Below are 17,942 nucleotides of genomic sequence, written 5' to 3' on the forward strand. Positions count from 1 at the left end.
TAAATTATTATTTCTATGTATAAATTTTTTATATAAGTACAAATCAACCATTATATTGTTTGTTTTATATTCAAAATAGAATTATCTTTATATTTAATATATTTTTATAGGATTTAGTAAAATTATATCTAAAAACACATTCAAATTCTATGAAATATATTTTATACACACCAAATAATATAATTAATCTAATATAAATGTCGAATTTCAAAAAGTTAATTAATGTATATATACTAAAATCAAATATATATTTTTTTTATTTTAGAAAAAAATATATCTTAAAATAAAAAATCTAATTTTTTTTTTGTAAATTAATAACTTTATAAATTAATAATACCAAACTCTTGATATTGTTAATTTATAGAGTTTTTACTATATATCTATAAAAATATGGAAGATTGTGAGTTCTGCGAGGAAGTATGGAAGCTGGTCAGCATTACCAAACTTCACCTTTTTTGAACAGACACCCTCGTCAACTTGTTAACTAATTCCTCAGAATTGCACATGCAGAAGTCAATTGCTTGTCTAACTTTTTTCTTTTGATAATATGGAGTATCCCAAGGGCCGAACCTCAACCGATTAATTTTTTGGGATCTATCCACCAACGTTAGATAGACCCAGCTGTTCGCAATGGAAATTAGATATTCATGTCGTCTGGCCACACAAGCGGATAAATCTGAGTTTGAAAAATTTCGAGTCCAAGACGATTAACACATTTTCAAACCCCCAACTTGACCACACTTGTATAGTTAATATTTCTAGCTTTGGAAAAAAAGTAACCTTAATTAAGGTGCACAATAGTTTACCCATGACTTCTTTAGACAGAGCCGTCATGGGCCCAAGCGAAACAAGTTCATGTTTCCAGCCGTCATTTTATCAAGTATTTAACCGGCCATGGTTAAAACTGCCACTGGTCTAATGGTTATTTATGCACTAGCACTATGTCAGAGTCTAAGGTTCAAAATCCATTAAGTACAAAGTTTCTTTTTCAAAAAAATTTCCAGCCATTCTTTTTGTTTTGGGGCTTGTGGGTCTGTGGCTTTGAAAAGACGTAGGAATGGCTCTGCTTTGACATGTATACTATGTTTATATAAATTGATTGTAGCATTAGGGACACGCTCATTCCTTGTCAAGACCGTAAAAGCTTTTTTTTTTGCCAAAATGTGAATTTCATATTAATATGAGAAGAGTTTGTAATTGCTTACAAAAAGTTTTAGATAAAAGCTTGAGTCAGCCTTGGACAAAAAATAAAACAAAGCTGAGTCAACATAAGCATTTAAAAAACCGGGATGTTATTCAAACCGTAGCCATTGCTGCATAAGTGGGATAAAGGGCTTTAGTTTCCTTTTTCCCAGGATTGTATCCCTTATGAAGCGATCAAGGATTTTGAAAATAGCTGCTGGACTTCGAGTTTCACCATCATGTAGACGTCTATTCCTCTCAGTCCAGATGCTTGATATTGTTGCTTGAGCGACGAGTCGCTTGAGCGTTCGGCTTGTGACTGCATCTCGCATAGAAAACCAATCAGAGAGAGCAGTCCACGTGTGGAATGCTAGAGGATGATACCCGAGTCTCTGCATCACCAAATCCCATATTTCTTCACTGATCTCACAGCGCAGGAAGAGATGATCTCTGTTTTCCTCTTGCAAGTTGCAGAGACAGCAAAGGTGTGATACGTTCATACCCCATCTGGCCAAGCGAGACCTGGTAGGGAGGCGATCCTGATGTGCTATCCAAGAAGTGAAAGCATGCTTCGGTACATGGCCTTTGAACAAGATATTATTTGTCCATTGTTGGATTTGTCCTCTATTTCTGACCTCGTTCCATGTCTTGGTAGAGGAAAAATCTGTGAGTTCTTTACCGTCAACAACCCAAACGTATGCGTCTTCTGTTGTAGATAGCGAAGGTAGTTGCAGGGAAGTCAAGTAGATGTGAAGTTCCTCAGCTGCCTCAGAACGGGCACCCCGGATAATCCATCCTGCTCTGTTGCAAGCATCAGATACAGTTGCAGTTACTGGGATTTGGAGCTCTCTTGGCCCGCGATCCCCAAATCTGTGAAAGAGTGGCCCTAATGGAGTCCAACAATCATACCAGAAGCTTATGATCCTGCCGTTTCCCAACTTCGGTCTGAGAAAATGGGAAGCAAGACCTCGTAGAGAAAGAATTGATTTCCATGTTGAGGAAGTAGTCTTGCTTTCGTCAATGGTCCAGAAGTTTTCTCCTTTCAGACGGTATTCACGGGTCCATTCTGCCCAAAGTGAATCAGCATTTGAGAACAAGAACCATATCAGCTTCAGACATAATGTTTTGTTCCATCTACCAATGTCTCGCAGGCCAAGACCCCCTTCAGTCTTTGGAAGACAAACAATGTTCCATGAGACCTTTGAGATACATTTTTTCGTTTCACTGCCACCCCACAGGAAGCGAGAGCATAGACCTTCAATTTTTTTTATGCAACCTTTTGGGAGAATGAAAGCTGATGCCCAAAAGTTTATCATCCCATAAATAACAGAAGAGATAAGCTGTCTTCGCCCTGCAAACGTCAAAGCCTTGGCAGACCAGCAATTAAAATTACCTGAGATCTTTTCGAGCAATGGCCTGTAATCAGATAACCTCAACTTTCGATGCATCAGGGGCAAGCCTAAGTAGCGGATAGGCATTGAACCTATGGTGAAACCAAGGCTGGAGAGGCTTAAGGTTTCAACATTGTTCAAGCCAGCTGTAAACATTTCCGTCTTGCTTCTATTCATTCTCAGACCCGACCACTGAGCAAAAGCTTCCATTGTGTCCGCAATGCATTTGACAGAGTTGACAGTACCGTCCGAGAATATCATTAAATCATCAGCAAAAGATAGATGAGTAACCTTTACTGTCGAAGTATGCGGGTGATATCCAATGGACCCCTCTTCATATTTACTCTTCAGCATTTGTGTAAACACTTCCAGAGCCAAGACAAAGAGATAGGGAGATAACGGATCACCTTGTCTAAGCCCTCTAGTTCCCTTGAAGTATCCACATAACTCTCCGTTGATTGCCACAGAGAAGTGAGTCGTTGTCAAGCATTTTTTGATAAGAGTTCTGAAAAATGGAGGGAAATCCAGAGCTTCTAGCGTGAATAAGACAAAATCCCAGTCTAAAGTGTCGAAAGCCTTCTGAAGATCGACCTTGAGCATACATCGCTTAGATATTTTTTTCCAGTTGTAACCTGCTACAAGTTCTGTGGCTAACAGCACGTTCTCAACCAATAAACGGCCCGGTACGAAGGCTGACTGGGAGTTGGAGACCAGGGACGGGAGAAGAGCCTTTAGTCTGTTTGCAAGGAGCTTTGATGCCACTTTGTAGACTGTATTGCAACATGATATTGGCCTAAACTCTTTCAGACGATTGGCATTTGCCTTTTTTGGAACAAGAGTTAGGATAGTTGCATTCCACTGTTGAAGGAGTTCACCTGAAGTTAGAAATTCCTTTACAGCTTCAATCATATCACGCCCCACTGATTTCCAGTTACCTGTGAAGAACTCCGCTGGATACCCATCAGGGCCCGGTGATTTGTTCTTTGGTAGGGATAAGAACGCCCCTTGAATTTCTTGGTCTGAGAAAGGAGCTGAGAGAGAAGCGATAGCATCTATGGAACATCTTGCTTGTATCACCGATGCAATAGCAGATGGCGAAGAAGTAGTTGGAGTATTCATGCCGCCTAGGAGTTCCTTGAAGTAGTTTACAGCATGCTGTTTTATTTCCGGCAGAGAGTCAATGACGTAATCACTATCATCCAGAAGGAAAGCGATATGGTTCTGAGCTTGTCTTGTCTTTATGACTCTATGATAGAAAGCTGTGGGTGCATCTCCCTCAACATTCCACTGAATCCTGGAGTGTTGCCTCAAGAATTTATCCTCGGCTTTTGCCAAGCAAAGCCATTTAAAGTGTGCTTTGCGCTCAGCTTCTGAGGATACAGTAGATGGGGCTGATAAGGTTACTTGCTGGCATCTTGTAAGATCATCAAAAGCTTCTTGCACTCGAGTTTCAATGCCAGAAAAATTTTCTTTACTGAATGAGCGAATAATACCCTTCAGTTCTTTCATCTTCTTTGAGACGCATAGCTGTCTCGACCCATGAAATGGCAGAGCATTCCAGGAAGAGGATATGAGTTTCTCGAAATCAGGGTGACTGTTTAAGTGAGCAAAGAACTTGAATGGTCTTTTCTGAGGAGGTTTGTGCTGGTCTAAGAAAACGCAGCAAGAGCTATGGTCTGAAATTCCGGGATCACCAAAGACTCCAATAGACTCCGGGTATTTATCCATCCATTCTTCGTTACACAAGATCCTGTCCAATTTTTTGGATACATGAGAGTTGGACCAAGTGAAGCTATTACCACAGAATTGAAGGTCAGACAACGAACATCTCTGAATACAATCGCGGAAATCTCGCATTCCCCTTTTAGAAGAGAACTGATCAGCAGTGGAGTGTTCTGTGGGATATATGATTTCGTTAAAATCACCCATTACTAACCAAGGGAGACTGTTGTAAGGTGGAGAGCAAGCAGCTGCCTCAATCTCTTCCCATAGTAATCTTCTTTCTTTTTTACAATTTGAGCCGTAGACAAACGATACTCCAAATTCATGCTGATGAGGGAGTTTCACAGAACAAGAGACCATTTGGAGAGTTTTCCTGATAATTTTGACTTGGACAGGAGCCTTCCAGACTATCCATATCTTCCCGAGGCTGGAGAAATCATAGTTCCCCTCAAGAGACCAACCCGGTAGAATACTATTACTAATAGATAATGATTTATCCTGCTGTACATGAGTCTCAACGAGACATCCAAAACTAGGATTATTCTTCCGAACCCATTTCCTAAAACCACGCCGCTTTACAGGGTCATTTATTCCTCTTATATTCCAACAAAAAATATCCATAAGAGGGAGAAAAATTCAGAGGATTAGAGGGCCCCTGCCCCTAGCTTTTTCCTTCGCTTTTGACTGTTTCAGCATTCTCTTAGAGAATACCTCTATGAATTGATCACTGCTATCATCAGAGTTACTTTCGTCTCCAGAGATAGAAGTATATGATGAAGAGCCATTACTAGATTTCTCAATGTCTGTAGGGCGAGGTGAACATGTTAGATCAACGTAAATGCTACCCTCACGCAGATCATACTCCACTGTTGTCGTATGAGCAACTTTACCGGTGCCAGGCTGCTGGACAAGGGTATCAGTAGGAGGTTGAGTGACAATTTGTTGCTTGTGAGGAGTATCATTTGTCTGAGAAGGCATGATTGGGTTGTCCCGTGCCTTGATACCAACTTGTCTGTATACCAAATTTGGCTGAGGGACGATGGGCAATAAGCTTTTTATAGGTGCTTTACCTTTGCGCTTCTCATTCCCGTGAGAGACATGATTTGTTCTCGGACAAGCAGTTGTTTCATGTCTAACTGAATTGCAAGTTGTACATGTTTTTGGTGCTGCCTTACATCGCAAGATTGTGTGACCAAATTTCTTGCAGTAGGAGCATAAGGAAGGTAGCCAAGGGCTCGAGACTCCAATTCTCCTTGTGTCTCCACTCTCAAAACGGGCGTTGACAAATTCTGGGAGCGGCTTGCGCGGGTCAATCACAGTGTAAACCTTAGCAACTTCTATGTTGGTAAGATTTTCAGTGGAAGGGTGTAAGCACACTGGATGGCCAACAATTCCAGCTATCTCTTGAAGGGCGTCACCGTTGAAGAACTGGAGAGGAACTCCAGTGAGTTCCAGCCATACAGGGACCATATCTAGCTCAGGTTTTGCTTGCTGAATTCCAGGTGACCACTTGGCCACAAACATGGTCTGGCCATCAATTTGCCATAGGCTCTGGCTCAGTATCCGACGTCGAGCATTAGGGTCTGGGACACGGAATAGAAAGGCATTGCCTTCCATTTTATTCACCGTTATATCTCGCTTTTGTCGACTCCAGATACCATTAACAATGGCGTGGACGGCAGCACGAGCTGGTGGTTCATCGTAAAACTGGCCAAGGATGAAGTATTCCCATGCTCTTTTGTTCTTCTCGACAACAGAGTTTGGTATTGTAACACACCTCTCTCCAGAATCCAGGTAGTATGGAGTCTCCTTAGGTTGAAGTTTTACAGTCGAGTTTTTTACGAAACCTTTCCAGATTTCCGCCGGGTTTTTCTGCTCCGTTGGTGGAGGAGATGAGGTTCTGTCTGAGGAAGCATGATTTTTACTTTCCGCAGGAATATTGCTCTGTTTTTGGGCGCTAGGTACAGAAGGAGTTTCTGTAGCTAGAGTTTTTGAATTGGGGGTTTCGACTTTCTCAACCAGATCTGAACTAGAAATAGTCTTGTCTGGTACAGAGGAGTGGGTTGACTGAGCGGCAACGCCGGCCAGAGAAGAATCGGAGAGATCCTTTTGTTTAACGGCTGAAAAGAATCAGGCGTTTTCGATTTTGCGGGAGTATCTGAGGTGATAGGTTTGGTCGATCCAGTGGGGATACGGACCGGAGGTTTATTTTTCTGGCGTTTTTTTCTGGTCATGTCGCCGGAGGGGTGGGGCCGCCGCCGAGAACGGCGACGGAGGAGAAAAGAAAGGGTTCGCAGCTTGAGAGAGTTTGACCGTACAGAAGTGGTCTGCACGCGTCCTTCTAAAAATCTTAACAATGCGTAATACTTCAAGACCGTAAAAGCTGCAAAACCATATCTCTCTAGTCTCTTGTTCATATATATGAAATGCAATCTCCCTGCTCTAATTAGCTTTTTGTATACTTGTCAACTTTGTGCGATGTTCTGGTGAAATAAATTTAGGTTTATCCACATTCTTTTTTCTAAAATTATTTGGTTGACACTAGGCTTTTTGCGTAAATCAAATTCACAATTTATCCACACACAAAAACAATGTTTTTCTTGTTCGATAAAAGTATTTTATTTTTCTCTTAAGAAAAATTTGATGACAGCATCTTAACTAACAAGATTTGGTTACCCGAGATCATATATTTGATTAACTAAAATAAAGGAGTAAGAATATTCGTTGAATATGGACTTTCTCGCTTTATATCTCAACAGGTAAAGATAAAGTCTGAGCTATTTTTAACTAAACCCTATTCGTATCATACTTATAAAGAACAAAAGTAATATCCAGCCTCGCGTTGTAATATCAACCCACATAACAACATTCATACACAATAACTCAATCTTATACCTTCACCAAAAAAACGATGGCCATCTTCGACCCGTTTAAGCTCCGCCACAAACCACCGTCAATTTTCCCGACGACTGTTAAAACAGGTCATGTTTTTTCCGTCGTGGCCAAGTTCTTTTTTACCATATGCACCTTAATATCCGTTGCTATGATCTTCTCATACATCATCTTCTCCGGTTGCTCCGATTACCAACGTATTGCCGACCACCGCCGCTTTGGCCGTGACAATGTGATCTCAACTACCAACTCCTCCTCTTCGGCCATCGGCCAGAAAAATCAGTCCTCAGAAGCTACCGATATCTCCCACATATTTTTCGGGATTGGTGGCTCCATTCAAACGTGGAGAGAACGCAGCCGCTACACTGAGCTCTGGTGGCGACCAAACGACACTCGCGGATTTGTCTGGCTTGACGAGGAACCGCCTCTTAACATGACATGGCTCCCGACTTATCCACCGTACAAAGTCTCGGAGGACACCTCCCGTTTCAATTACACTTGCTGGTATAAGCTACGACTACTTCAATTATTAACCTAATCATGTAAACCAATTGTTTTTAGTCAAAGTAGTATATTAAACCAACTAAACCGGCCGTGGATATAGGTTTGGGATAAATTAGATTTTTTTTTACTGAGGTAGATCCTTAATCAGTTGAAATTGTGACAATCTATTAGAATGAATATTAATTTTATTGATCTGATTTTTTCCTTGGTTTAAAAGGTATGGTACAAGATCAGCTATACGAATGGCGAGAATCATCAAAGAGAGTTTTGACCTAGGGTTAACGAACGTAAGATGGTTCGTGATGGGTGACGACGACACCGTTTTCTTTGTAGACAATCTTATAACAGTTCTCAGTAAGTACGACCACAATCAAATGTATTACATCGGAGGAAATTCGGAGAGTGTTGAACAATCCATAGTTCACTCCTACGCCATGGCTTACGGTGGCGGAGGGATTGCAATTAGCTACCCATTGGCTGTCGAGCTTGTAAAAATACTCGACGGATGTATTGATCGGTACGCATCGTTATATGGATCTGACCAGAAAATAGAAGCTTGTATTAGTGGGATTGGTGTTCCATTGACCAAGGAACTAGGGTTTCATCAGGTACGTTTGGCAATTTTCCTTTTTTCTAGTTACTTGAAATTTAATAAATAACCTAATGGAAATTCACTTATTTACAACCTAAATTTTAGGCTTTTAGCTATGAAATTAAAATTATATTCCCCGTCAAAGACTGCAGTTTCTTGATTTGAATATTCTCAGTTTCAAATTTCAAATGTTCAAATATCTTATTTAAAACTTTTAAAATAGCCAACTAAAGATTTCATCAGCTCGATAATTTGAAATTTAAATTTGCAATAGTTGAGAAAGTCCATATATTTTTTCGTTAAGTAATAATTCCTTGCTAGATTTAGAAATATAATATACCGATTATGGGAATCGTATAATACACTAATCATTTTAGTTCCATAATAAATTACTCGTGCCATATTTGGTGTAACTATATATGTTAAATTTCTATAATTTTGATACCACAATATCGGGATTTAATGATTTTCTTTGCATGGTCAAATCCAGATTGACATACGTGGCAATCCGTACGGTATACTGGCTGCGCATCCAGTGGCTCCACTGGTATCGCTCCACCACCTCGACTACGTTGACCCAATTTTCCCGGCGTCAACACAAATCGACGCCCTAAGAAGACTCATATCCTCCTACAAAACGGATCCAAGTCGGATCCTCCAGCACAGCTTCTGCCATGACCAGACCCGGAACTGGTCTGTCTCCGTTTCTTGGGGCTACACTATTCAGATTTATCCGTCTCTAGTCACTGCTAGAGAGCTTGAGACGCCGTTCCTTACGTTCAAGTCGTGGCGGACGTCGAGTTCCGAGCCTTTCACGTTCGATACCCGACCCATCAGCGAAGATCCTTGCGAGAGACCAATTGTTTATTTCCTAGACCGAGTATATGAAGTAGGGTCGAATCAGACTCTTACGACTTATCGGAAGCATGTTGAAGTGAGCGACGCGCAATGTGAATCTCCCGAGTATTCTCGTGTAAGTTCCGTCGAGTTCATCGACATCTCTCTTGCTAAATGGATGCCTGCTCTCTGGAAAATGGTGAGTACAAATTTAAAATTCGCATATATATATATATACATAACATATAAGTCCATGCATTGTCTATAACAAGATTATAGAGATTAAAACCGTGATAGAACCAAAAAGAGAGTATTAGATATAAAATGACCGATCAAATAACTTTCAAAGATATAGTATGAGCCATACATTAATTGCGAAAAATTATAATCGTGATTTATTCCTAGTCGTAGTAGTGTTTGAGAAGATGCGTCTTGACTTATAGTTAGTATAACTTCTGCATTAGTTTTTTATTTAAAATATATTTGATTATCTTATATATTCTTACGTGATGGGGGTTTGCAGGCACCACGTAGGCAATCTTGTGAAATTATCAACGGCAAAGAAGACTCGGAATACGTAATCAATGTCAAGATACGGCATTTTAATCCTTTCGAAAGTGTATCTCCTCAGTCCTAGCATCCGAGCGAAAATGATCTAAAGGTTTTGAAGTTTGACAAAGTGGATCGACTCTATCGTCTCACCTCAAGAGGAAATGACCGACAGTTTTCTCAAAGTTTATGTAATTATTATCTAACCTACAGTCCGAACTTGGATAAAGTCAAAGGCACACGGATTATTAGTGTTTAGCATTTTATCTTAAACATAATGAACACAGGATTTGGCAGAATGTATTTATTTATAAACTCACTATTGCAACAGCTTAGTGCATAGCCCACTAAAAAGTAAGTTATATTGCTTTAAAACATTATTGCAACAACTTACTGCAAAGCCCATAAAGAGTTTGTCCACTTGCTTCAAAGTTCAAACACATGCCATCCGCAGTGGGCGGTATTTTCACTGTTTCTCAGTAATAAAGTAGTCTTTTTTTTTGTTCAACTCAGTAATAAAGTAGTCTAACGCTTCGAATAGTGACATTCGTCTTGCACCGCCCCGCAGTTAACAGTAACAAAAATCTCTACATATATTATATATCTATACATTTTTATAACTGTTAGAACGGCACCGCAGTTGAACCGCTTGTTCCGCACCGCTCAAACCGCAGTCACCATTCGGAGTAAGAAATGGAAAAACATATGAGAGAGGAGAGAGACGATTGTTCGAGAAAAAATAAGGTTAGAGTTGTAAGAGACTGCTGTGACGAATCTATTACTCTAACTAGATTTTTTAACCGCGGATAAAATATTATATGTATTTCTCAATTCTAAAAAATAATGTATAATATTATATTATATTATTTAAAGAATATAAAATAAGACTACATAACATAAATATATTTTTAAAAAAAAATTCTCGAAATCACTATGTTTTTTTATTGTTGTACTTGATTCATATATTTACATAGATATTTGTGATAGATGAATAACTATATTTTTATTATCATTAAATAATATATATTTATTATATAATATAAGAAAAATGAAATTATTTAATTTTTAAACAAACTTGTCTTATGTTGGGGACTCGGTTATAGACATATTATATTCGAAGGAGACAGTTTTACAGTTATCAATCTTTTTAACAGTCAAGAAACAAATCTAAATATCAAAACAATATCTCATACGATCTCTTTGTGAAATAATTGTTCTGAAAAAATTGAATTTAGGTCTCTAAAAGGACTGGAAATGGATATGCAGATGTGTTATCTAAGTCAGTTTTACAAAATACTATTCACAGTTCATATATCATTTATGTCCATCCTATTTTTTTGTCTATCATTTTTTAAACATCTTGAAATAACTGATGCTAATTAATAATAAATTTTTGGCTAGCAAAAAAAAAATCAAATTTGTCTAATTATCTCTTAAATATTTTATTTATATTGTCTAAGAAGCTTTCAAGTGATATCATAGTTTAATTTTTATTAGTTTTTTTGTTAATTTTAAGAGTTTTTTGTATTTAAGATTTTTTGCCATATTAAGTTTTTATTTTTTTTCACAAAATTGATATATATATCATAAAAATTACCATCAAATCAGTTTTACTTATTTATTATTTTGTTTTTAGAAAATACACTTTTCAAATAATTCAATTTAAAATAAAATTATATATTAATTTGTTGTATTCTAACAATTTGATTGATTTAATTAATTTTTTTGGTGGATAACTTAAACAAATTTCATATGAATCGGGGAAAGCAAGCTTATGTTGTTATATTATATTTATTTGTGTATATAGAATCTATATATAATGCTAGTGTAATAAAGAAAAAACATTATTTTTTTTGTAACTTCAAAAGATACATTATTACAATTTGAAATTAATCAAAATTGAATAAAATGGTAATTAAATATTTGTAAATCTAATTGTTTTTTTATCTTGTTTAGTTAGATTCTCATGAAAATAAATTGATAGGTTAAACAAATGTTTCAAAATTTGTTGTGTTATTGTTTTATCTATAAATTACAAAATTTATTGAATTGATATATTTAATTATTGCATCCTTAAATAATATTTTATTAAGACATTAGAGAACTATGTTTTGAGTTGTTTTGTCAAAATTGTACAAAAATCTATGATTTTTCATATTTGTCACGAAAATTTATCTGTTAAACTTACTTTTACAAAATTCTTAACTTTGTCACAAAAAAAAATCTATGATTTTTCATATTTGTCAATGTTCTTATACTTTCAAAGAATATATTAGCTTAGTCACTTACTTATTTGTTTTTACAAAACAAAGTATCGGAGTCTTGAAAGTTGAATTCATATTATTGTAACTGTACATAAGACTTTGTGATTATATACTTAGTGATTCTTGTGTATGTGTCCAAGAAAGTTTCAATGGATTAGTGGTAACTGGAAAATTTATATGTTAAACTTACTTTTACAAAATTATTAACTTTGTCACGAAAACAAAAAATCTATGATTTTTCATATTTGTCAATGTTCTCACACTTTCAAAGAATATATTAGCTTAGTCACTTACTTATTTTTTTTTTTACAAAACAAAGTATCGGAGTCTTGAAAGTTGAATTCATATTATGGTAATTGTACATAAGAGTTTGTGATTACATACTTAGTGATTCTTGTATATGTGTCCAAAAAAATTTCAATGGCTTAGTGGTAACTGCATTATATTTATGTCATACTAATCCGGGTTCGATCATTTCTTTCGCATTATTTTTTCACTTTTTACGAAAAAATAAATGAGATGACGTGAAAACTTCGGACTTTCTGATTGATTGATTTTCCTATCTTACGTAGACAGCTTATTTGAGGCTTATATTCCCTTTATCTAAAAATTAAAGAAAAAAATAAGTATATATTGAGAGACGTAGAAAGTCTTTTCCCTTGTTGATATCTTTAGTGCAACGATTTAGACCATGATTAACCTTAGTTTTTTTAACTGGATTTAGATTTTAACTAAGAAAAACTAAAAACTGTCTCTTAAATAAGAGATATAAGAACCGTCTATTGATCGAAAAGTATAAAAAAACAAAAAAATATCAAATTATAAGTTAATAATCCCGGCTAACAGACCGGGGTTAATCATTCCCTTAGCTTGGCACAAACCTCCACGTACGTTAACAGTTTAACACCAATCTTTTGTTTCTTTTTTTGTAAAAGGGCATAAATTAACACCAATCTTATCTCTTCAAGTTCACTATTTCCCCGTGATTCGAGCGTCTACGGTAGCAGACTCGTCAACACTGGAAGAATTAGTCCAGATGACTCGCTTATAGTCATATTTAAAACATACTGTACTGCATTTCCGTTACAAAAGAACAATAAATGTTTTGAAAAAATTCATTCTTATCTCTATTTTAACATCTTTCTAGCACAACCGGCGTGATAAACTCTTGTCTCCAAAGTTCAAACCATAACACAAGGCTGATGAGAGACGTCTTTGTTTGCATTCGGACAATCTAACGCTAGACTCCAGTAGATCAAAAGAAAAGATTCGCATAGTTGACTTAGAAGCTTATCTAGTCATCAGAACTCAGAAGCGTTCTAACCATAACACAAGGCTGATGAGAGACGACTTTGTTTTCTTAACTGGATTTACAAAATCAACGCTTATCTAGTCATCAGAACTCAGAAGCTTCCAAGACTGGAGTGGACCCCTGTCTAGTCTATATATTTTGACCTGTTGTGCAATAACCTCGTGGGTCCCAATCTGTCATTAAGGTCATTTCCATCCCACCTAATTCATCATTATGGTAAAATGCTACACCCTAAAATACTAAAATAAAAAGTTGGCATAAAATAGAAAAGAACAGATTCACATGGTAGTATGGTACAATGATTTTAAAGTAAAAAGGTTGGCAATTATATATAAGTATAATTTAAGAATCATCGTAGCCTTTCAAGGTGCTATATATAATCATATCATAACTTATTACCAATTGTTATTTAAAAAAAATATAATCTCCACTTAAACCTTCTCGTGATCGATAATATTATTAAAAGAGTTAAACCTTTTTGTAGGTGCGTATATTTCAACTGTTTAGTTGCGGTAAGTATCACATGTCTTCAAACCATTCGGTTTTCCTCTACACTAGTAATTCATCTATAATATTAAAAGGGAAAGAGTTTTAAAAAATCAACCTATGAAAAGTTGTTGGACCCTTTCATTAAGCTTAACTATTTTTTTATCTCACCTTATATTTCTCTAACTATACAATAGTCAATTACCTTATATTTCTCTAACTATGCAATAATCAATTACCTTATATTTCTCTAATTTAGTTTAACAATATATTCTAAATATATTGTTATGATGATTTTTGATAAGAATATATTATAGATGCGATTGAAAATTTATATTATTAAAAGAAAATATTTTTAAAAATATTTATAAAAGAATTTATAACATCTATATAAAACTCTTTATTTTTTATTCTACCATTAACTACAATAACTATAAATAATTTAAATAATTTAAATAAATCCTATTATTATTTTTCATTTTGTATGATACACTTCTCTAATTATTTTTCTTATTATCATCCAATGTTATTGTTGTTGTTCAATAACGTTATATACATCATATATTATGCTCAAAGATGGATATATAATATTTAGATATCAATTATTAAAATGAAAGCATATATCATACAGCATATTATATCATGTCATCTTAGATTATATAATTCTAAATATTTACAAAATCAAATTTAATAAAAAAATACTTTAGCAAATCATTTGTTAAAACAAAATTATATATATTTACGTTAAATTATTTTTTATTACATTAATATATTAGAAGTTTCATTCATCTCTTAAAATATTATTGAAGATTATTTTTTTCCTACCATGTAAACCAAATGCCGGGTCACACTTGATTGCATGTTTTTTCGAAGTTTGCATGCTTTAAATTAACGAGTTTTCATTAAATCTAAACCAACTTATGCACAAGTCATCGTGTTTACTGGTTCGACGACGGGTCCAAACTTAATATAAAAATATTGTTCTTATCTAATTGAAAATAATTTATTTTAAAATAATAGACGCACTGAATATAAAAATATTGTTCTTATCTAATTTAAATTAAGCGCGGGTCAAAATCTAGTTACAAATTAAAAGTAAAAGATTTGTTTCATCAACCACAAGAAAAAAGAGGTGTGGAGTTATGTCGTCGGCAGGAAAATTGAGAACATGTTTGTGTCCACATAAATGTTCGAGTAGAATTATATTCCCAGATAACGTTGTTTGCCCAATTACTACGTGTGTTCCATTATCACTTTCACATTACAATTTCTGGAAATGTTGAGACTTGAAAGTAAGTCGTTCTATTTTGGCATATTAGACGACTGTGAGTCTGTGATAGCATGTGATATCAACTCAAATAATAGATGCAGTGCAGTGTACTGTGTATCCAAAACCAAATTAAATTATTCTGATGTCATCCTTACCTAATCATCCATTTGTATGTTTATCTAGGTAAAGATCAAATTTAAATGGGCAAATTACTTCATAATGATTACACATACTATTAGTTGAATTATGACATCGTATGAAACATACTACCAAGTGATGTGAGCTTTCACGTTGACACACACAAACAAACTACTGATCCTCATGTGACGTTAGCTTACAAGTTACAACTAGAAACTCTTTAAAAAAAACTGCTGACTCTAATAGTCGAATCTTCTATCACCAGCCATAAATAGATAGGTTGATAAAACAATGGTGCATAATACCTTCAATATTTTAAACAAAACATCCTTATTGTTACGGCATCACGAGCCTGATAGATGGCATTAAAATGTTATTTAAATTTCAAACAAGCTTTAAATCTTGGAAGATGAAACACATATCACCTACCTTGATTAAATTTCTCAATCACGAGCATTCCCCCACAAAGAAAAAAAAACAAAGTGATTTTCTAGAAATAAAGAAAAACAATAATAAAAAGACGACTTTTCCACTCTCTCCCACCATAAATTATCTTTCTTTCTTCACTAAAAAAAAATATCCAAAGGGAATCTGAAACAGAGCAACAAAAACACAGAGGAAGCCATGTTCTTGAAGCTTCTCACCATCTTCTTCTTGAACCTCCTCTTCCAAGAAACATCTTCTCAAAGAACCAACTTCACTTACAACGGCTTCTCTCCACTACCCACTGACTTATCCCTCCAAGGGATCACCACCGTCACACAAAACGGTCTCCTCCTCCTAACCAACTTCACCGTCCAAAAAACCGGCCACGCCTTCCTAACCAAACCAATCCGGTTCAAAGACTCACCAAACGCCTCCGCCTTCTCCTTCTCCACAACCTTCGTCTTCGCCATCCACTCTCAGATCCCCATACTCAGCGGCCACGGCATCGCCTTCACCATCGCTCCTCAACCGAGCCTCCCCGACGCAACGGCGAGCCAGTACATCGGTCTCTTCAACATCTTAAACAACGGCAACGCCACAAACAACGTCTTCGCCGTCGAGCTGGACACGATCAGGAGCACTGAGTTTAACGACACAGACGACAACCACGTGGGGATCGATATCAATAGCTTACAGTCAGAGAGCGCTGCGCACGCTGGGTGGTGGGACGAGAAGGGAGAGTACAAGAACCTGACCTTGATCAGTCGCAAGCCGATGCAAGTTTGGGTTGACTACGACGGTCGGACGCATAAGATCGACGTGAGGATGGCTCCCTTCAACGAGGATAAACCTAGGAGGGTGCTCGTGTCGGCTGTGAGAGATCTTTCTAATGTTCTGCTCCCCGACATGTACGTGGGGTTCTCTTCCGCGACCGGTTCTGTTCTGTCGGAGCATTATATCCTCGGGTGGAGTTTCGGTGTGAACATGGACGCTCCTTCTTTGCCCTTATCGAGGCTTCCGAAGCTTCCTCGGTTCGTGCCGAGGAAGATTTCGGATTTTTTCAAGATCGGTATGCCTTTGATCTCTCTGTTTTTGATCTTCTCCGTGATCTTCCTCGTCTGCTTCATCGTGAGGCGGAGGAGGAAGTTCGCGGAGGAGCACGAGGAGTGGGAGAAGGAGTTTGGTAAGAACAGGTTCAGGTACAAGGACTTGTACTACGCCACCAAAGGGTTCAAGGAGAAGGACCTTCTTGGGTCCGGCGGGTTCGGGAGCGTTTACAAAGGTGTGATGCCTGGGACGAAGCTGGAGATCGCTGTGAAGAAAGTGTCTCACGAGTCTAGGCAAGGGATGAAACAGTTTGTTGCTGAGATAGTGAGTATTGGTCGGATGAGTCATCGGAACTTGGTACCTCTCTTGGGGTATTGTCGACGTAAAGGTGAGCTTCTTCTCGTCTATGACTTCATGCCTAATGGTAGTTTGGATAGGTACTTGTACAACAAGCCAGAGGTGACGCTCAACTGGAAACAGAGGATCAATGTGATTCTCGGCGTTGCTTCTGGATTGTTCTACCTTCATGAGGAGTGGGAGCAAGTGGTGATTCATCGAGATGTTAAAGCGAGTAACGTCTTGTTAGATGGAGATCTCAACGGTAGACTCGGAGATTTCGGTTTAGCTAGGTTGTATGATCACGGGTCGGATCCTCAGACCACTCACGTTGTCGGGACGTTGGGATACTTAGCTCCTGAACACACTAGGACGGGACGTGCCACGACAGCGACCGATGTTTTTGCGTTTGGGGCGTTCTTACTAGAAGTTGGATGTGGTAGACGTCCTATTGAGATTCAGCACGAGACGGACGAGACGTTCTTGCTTGTGGATTGGGTGTTCGGGTTGTGGAACAAGGGTAACATCTTGGATTCTGTAGATCCTAATATGGGTTCTGAGTATGATCAAAAAGAGGTTGAAATGGTGTTGAAGCTAGGTCTCTTGTGCTCTCACCCTGACCCAAGGGCTAGACCGGGTATGAGACAAGTGTTACAATATCTAAGAGGAGATGCAAAGTTACCGGATTTGTCTCCTTTGGATCTGTCCGGGAGTGGGATGATGTTGGGGGTCCAAGATGGGTTTAGTGAATTAGGAATGTCGTATTCGTCTTCAGCCTTTAAAGGGTTTACTGGTGGATCTTCTATAGCTGATTCTCTACTCTCTGGTGGGAGGTGAGTGTTTTGAATACTAGTATGGTTTTTGTGTGTTTGTATTTCATATGTAACTGGAGACTTTTCGGACGATATGTGATAATGTAAATGAGTATATATGATAATGTCAAATAACCTTTTCTTTTTTAATGAATAATAAATTTATTCAAGACAAATAAACA

At 37.2% G+C, this 17,942-nt stretch overlaps 3 protein-coding genes across 3 annotated transcripts; 2 read left to right on the forward strand and 1 right to left on the reverse strand.

Moving 5' to 3' along the window:
* Window positions 1-1,292: 1,292 nt before the first annotated feature.
* On the reverse strand, window positions 1,293-6,529 carry LOC117134107. Its single transcript, XM_033291866.1, has 3 exons — window positions 6,494-6,529; window positions 5,007-6,401; window positions 1,293-4,793 (listed from the first exon to the last, which is right to left on the reverse strand). Exons 1-3 carry the CDS (start codon window positions 6,527-6,529, stop codon window positions 1,293-1,295), a joined length of 4,932 nt encoding a protein of 1,643 aa, XP_033147757.1.
* A 466-nt stretch (window positions 6,530-6,995) lies between these two features.
* On the forward strand, window positions 6,996-9,932 carry LOC103867167. Its single transcript, XM_033292098.1, has 4 exons — window positions 6,996-7,691; window positions 7,909-8,299; window positions 8,774-9,319; window positions 9,644-9,932. The coding sequence occupies exons 1-4, from the start codon at window positions 7,207-7,209 to the stop codon at window positions 9,755-9,757; spliced, it is 1,536 nt and encodes a 511-aa protein (XP_033147989.1). The 5' UTR covers window positions 6,996-7,206; the 3' UTR covers window positions 9,758-9,932.
* Window positions 9,933-15,392: 5,460 nt separating this feature from the next.
* LOC103867168 (L-type lectin-domain containing receptor kinase IV.1) lies at window positions 15,393-17,936 on the forward strand. The gene has a single exon (XM_009145208.3). It carries the CDS (start codon window positions 15,764-15,766, stop codon window positions 17,783-17,785), a length of 2,022 nt encoding a protein of 673 aa, XP_009143456.1. The 5' UTR covers window positions 15,393-15,763; the 3' UTR covers window positions 17,786-17,936.
* The last annotated feature ends 6 nt before the right edge of the window (window positions 17,937-17,942 follow it).

The sequence above is a fragment of the Brassica rapa genome, chromosome A05, assembly GCF_000309985.2.
Source record: "Brassica rapa cultivar Chiifu-401-42 chromosome A05, CAAS_Brap_v3.01, whole genome shotgun sequence".
NCBI classification, from domain to species: domain Eukaryota; kingdom Viridiplantae; phylum Streptophyta; class Magnoliopsida; order Brassicales; family Brassicaceae; genus Brassica; species Brassica rapa.

Coding starts and splice junctions, on each gene's coding strand:
- LOC103867168 (XM_009145208.3), top strand. CDS start 15,764: ATGTTCTTGAAGCTTCTCACCATCTTCTTCTTGAACCTCCTCTTCCAA.
- LOC117134107 (XM_033291866.1), bottom strand. CDS start 6,529: ATGACCAGAAAAAAACGCCAGAAAAATAAACCTCCG. Junction 6,402..6,493: donor GCCAGAAAAATAAACCTCCG/GTCCGTATCCCC, acceptor GTTAAACAAAAG/GATCTCTCCGATTCTTCTCT. Junction 4,794..5,006: donor GCAGTGATCAATTCATAGAG/GTATTCTCTAAG, acceptor CATGTACAGCAG/GATAAATCATTATCTATTAG.
- LOC103867167 (XM_033292098.1), top strand. CDS start 7,207: ATGGCCATCTTCGACCCGTTTAAGCTCCGCCACAAACCACCGTCAATT. Junction 7,692..7,908: donor CGTTTCAATTACACTTGCTG/GTATAAGCTACG, acceptor TTGGTTTAAAAG/GTATGGTACAAGATCAGCTA. Junction 8,300..8,773: donor AGGAACTAGGGTTTCATCAG/GTACGTTTGGCA, acceptor GGTCAAATCCAG/ATTGACATACGTGGCAATCC.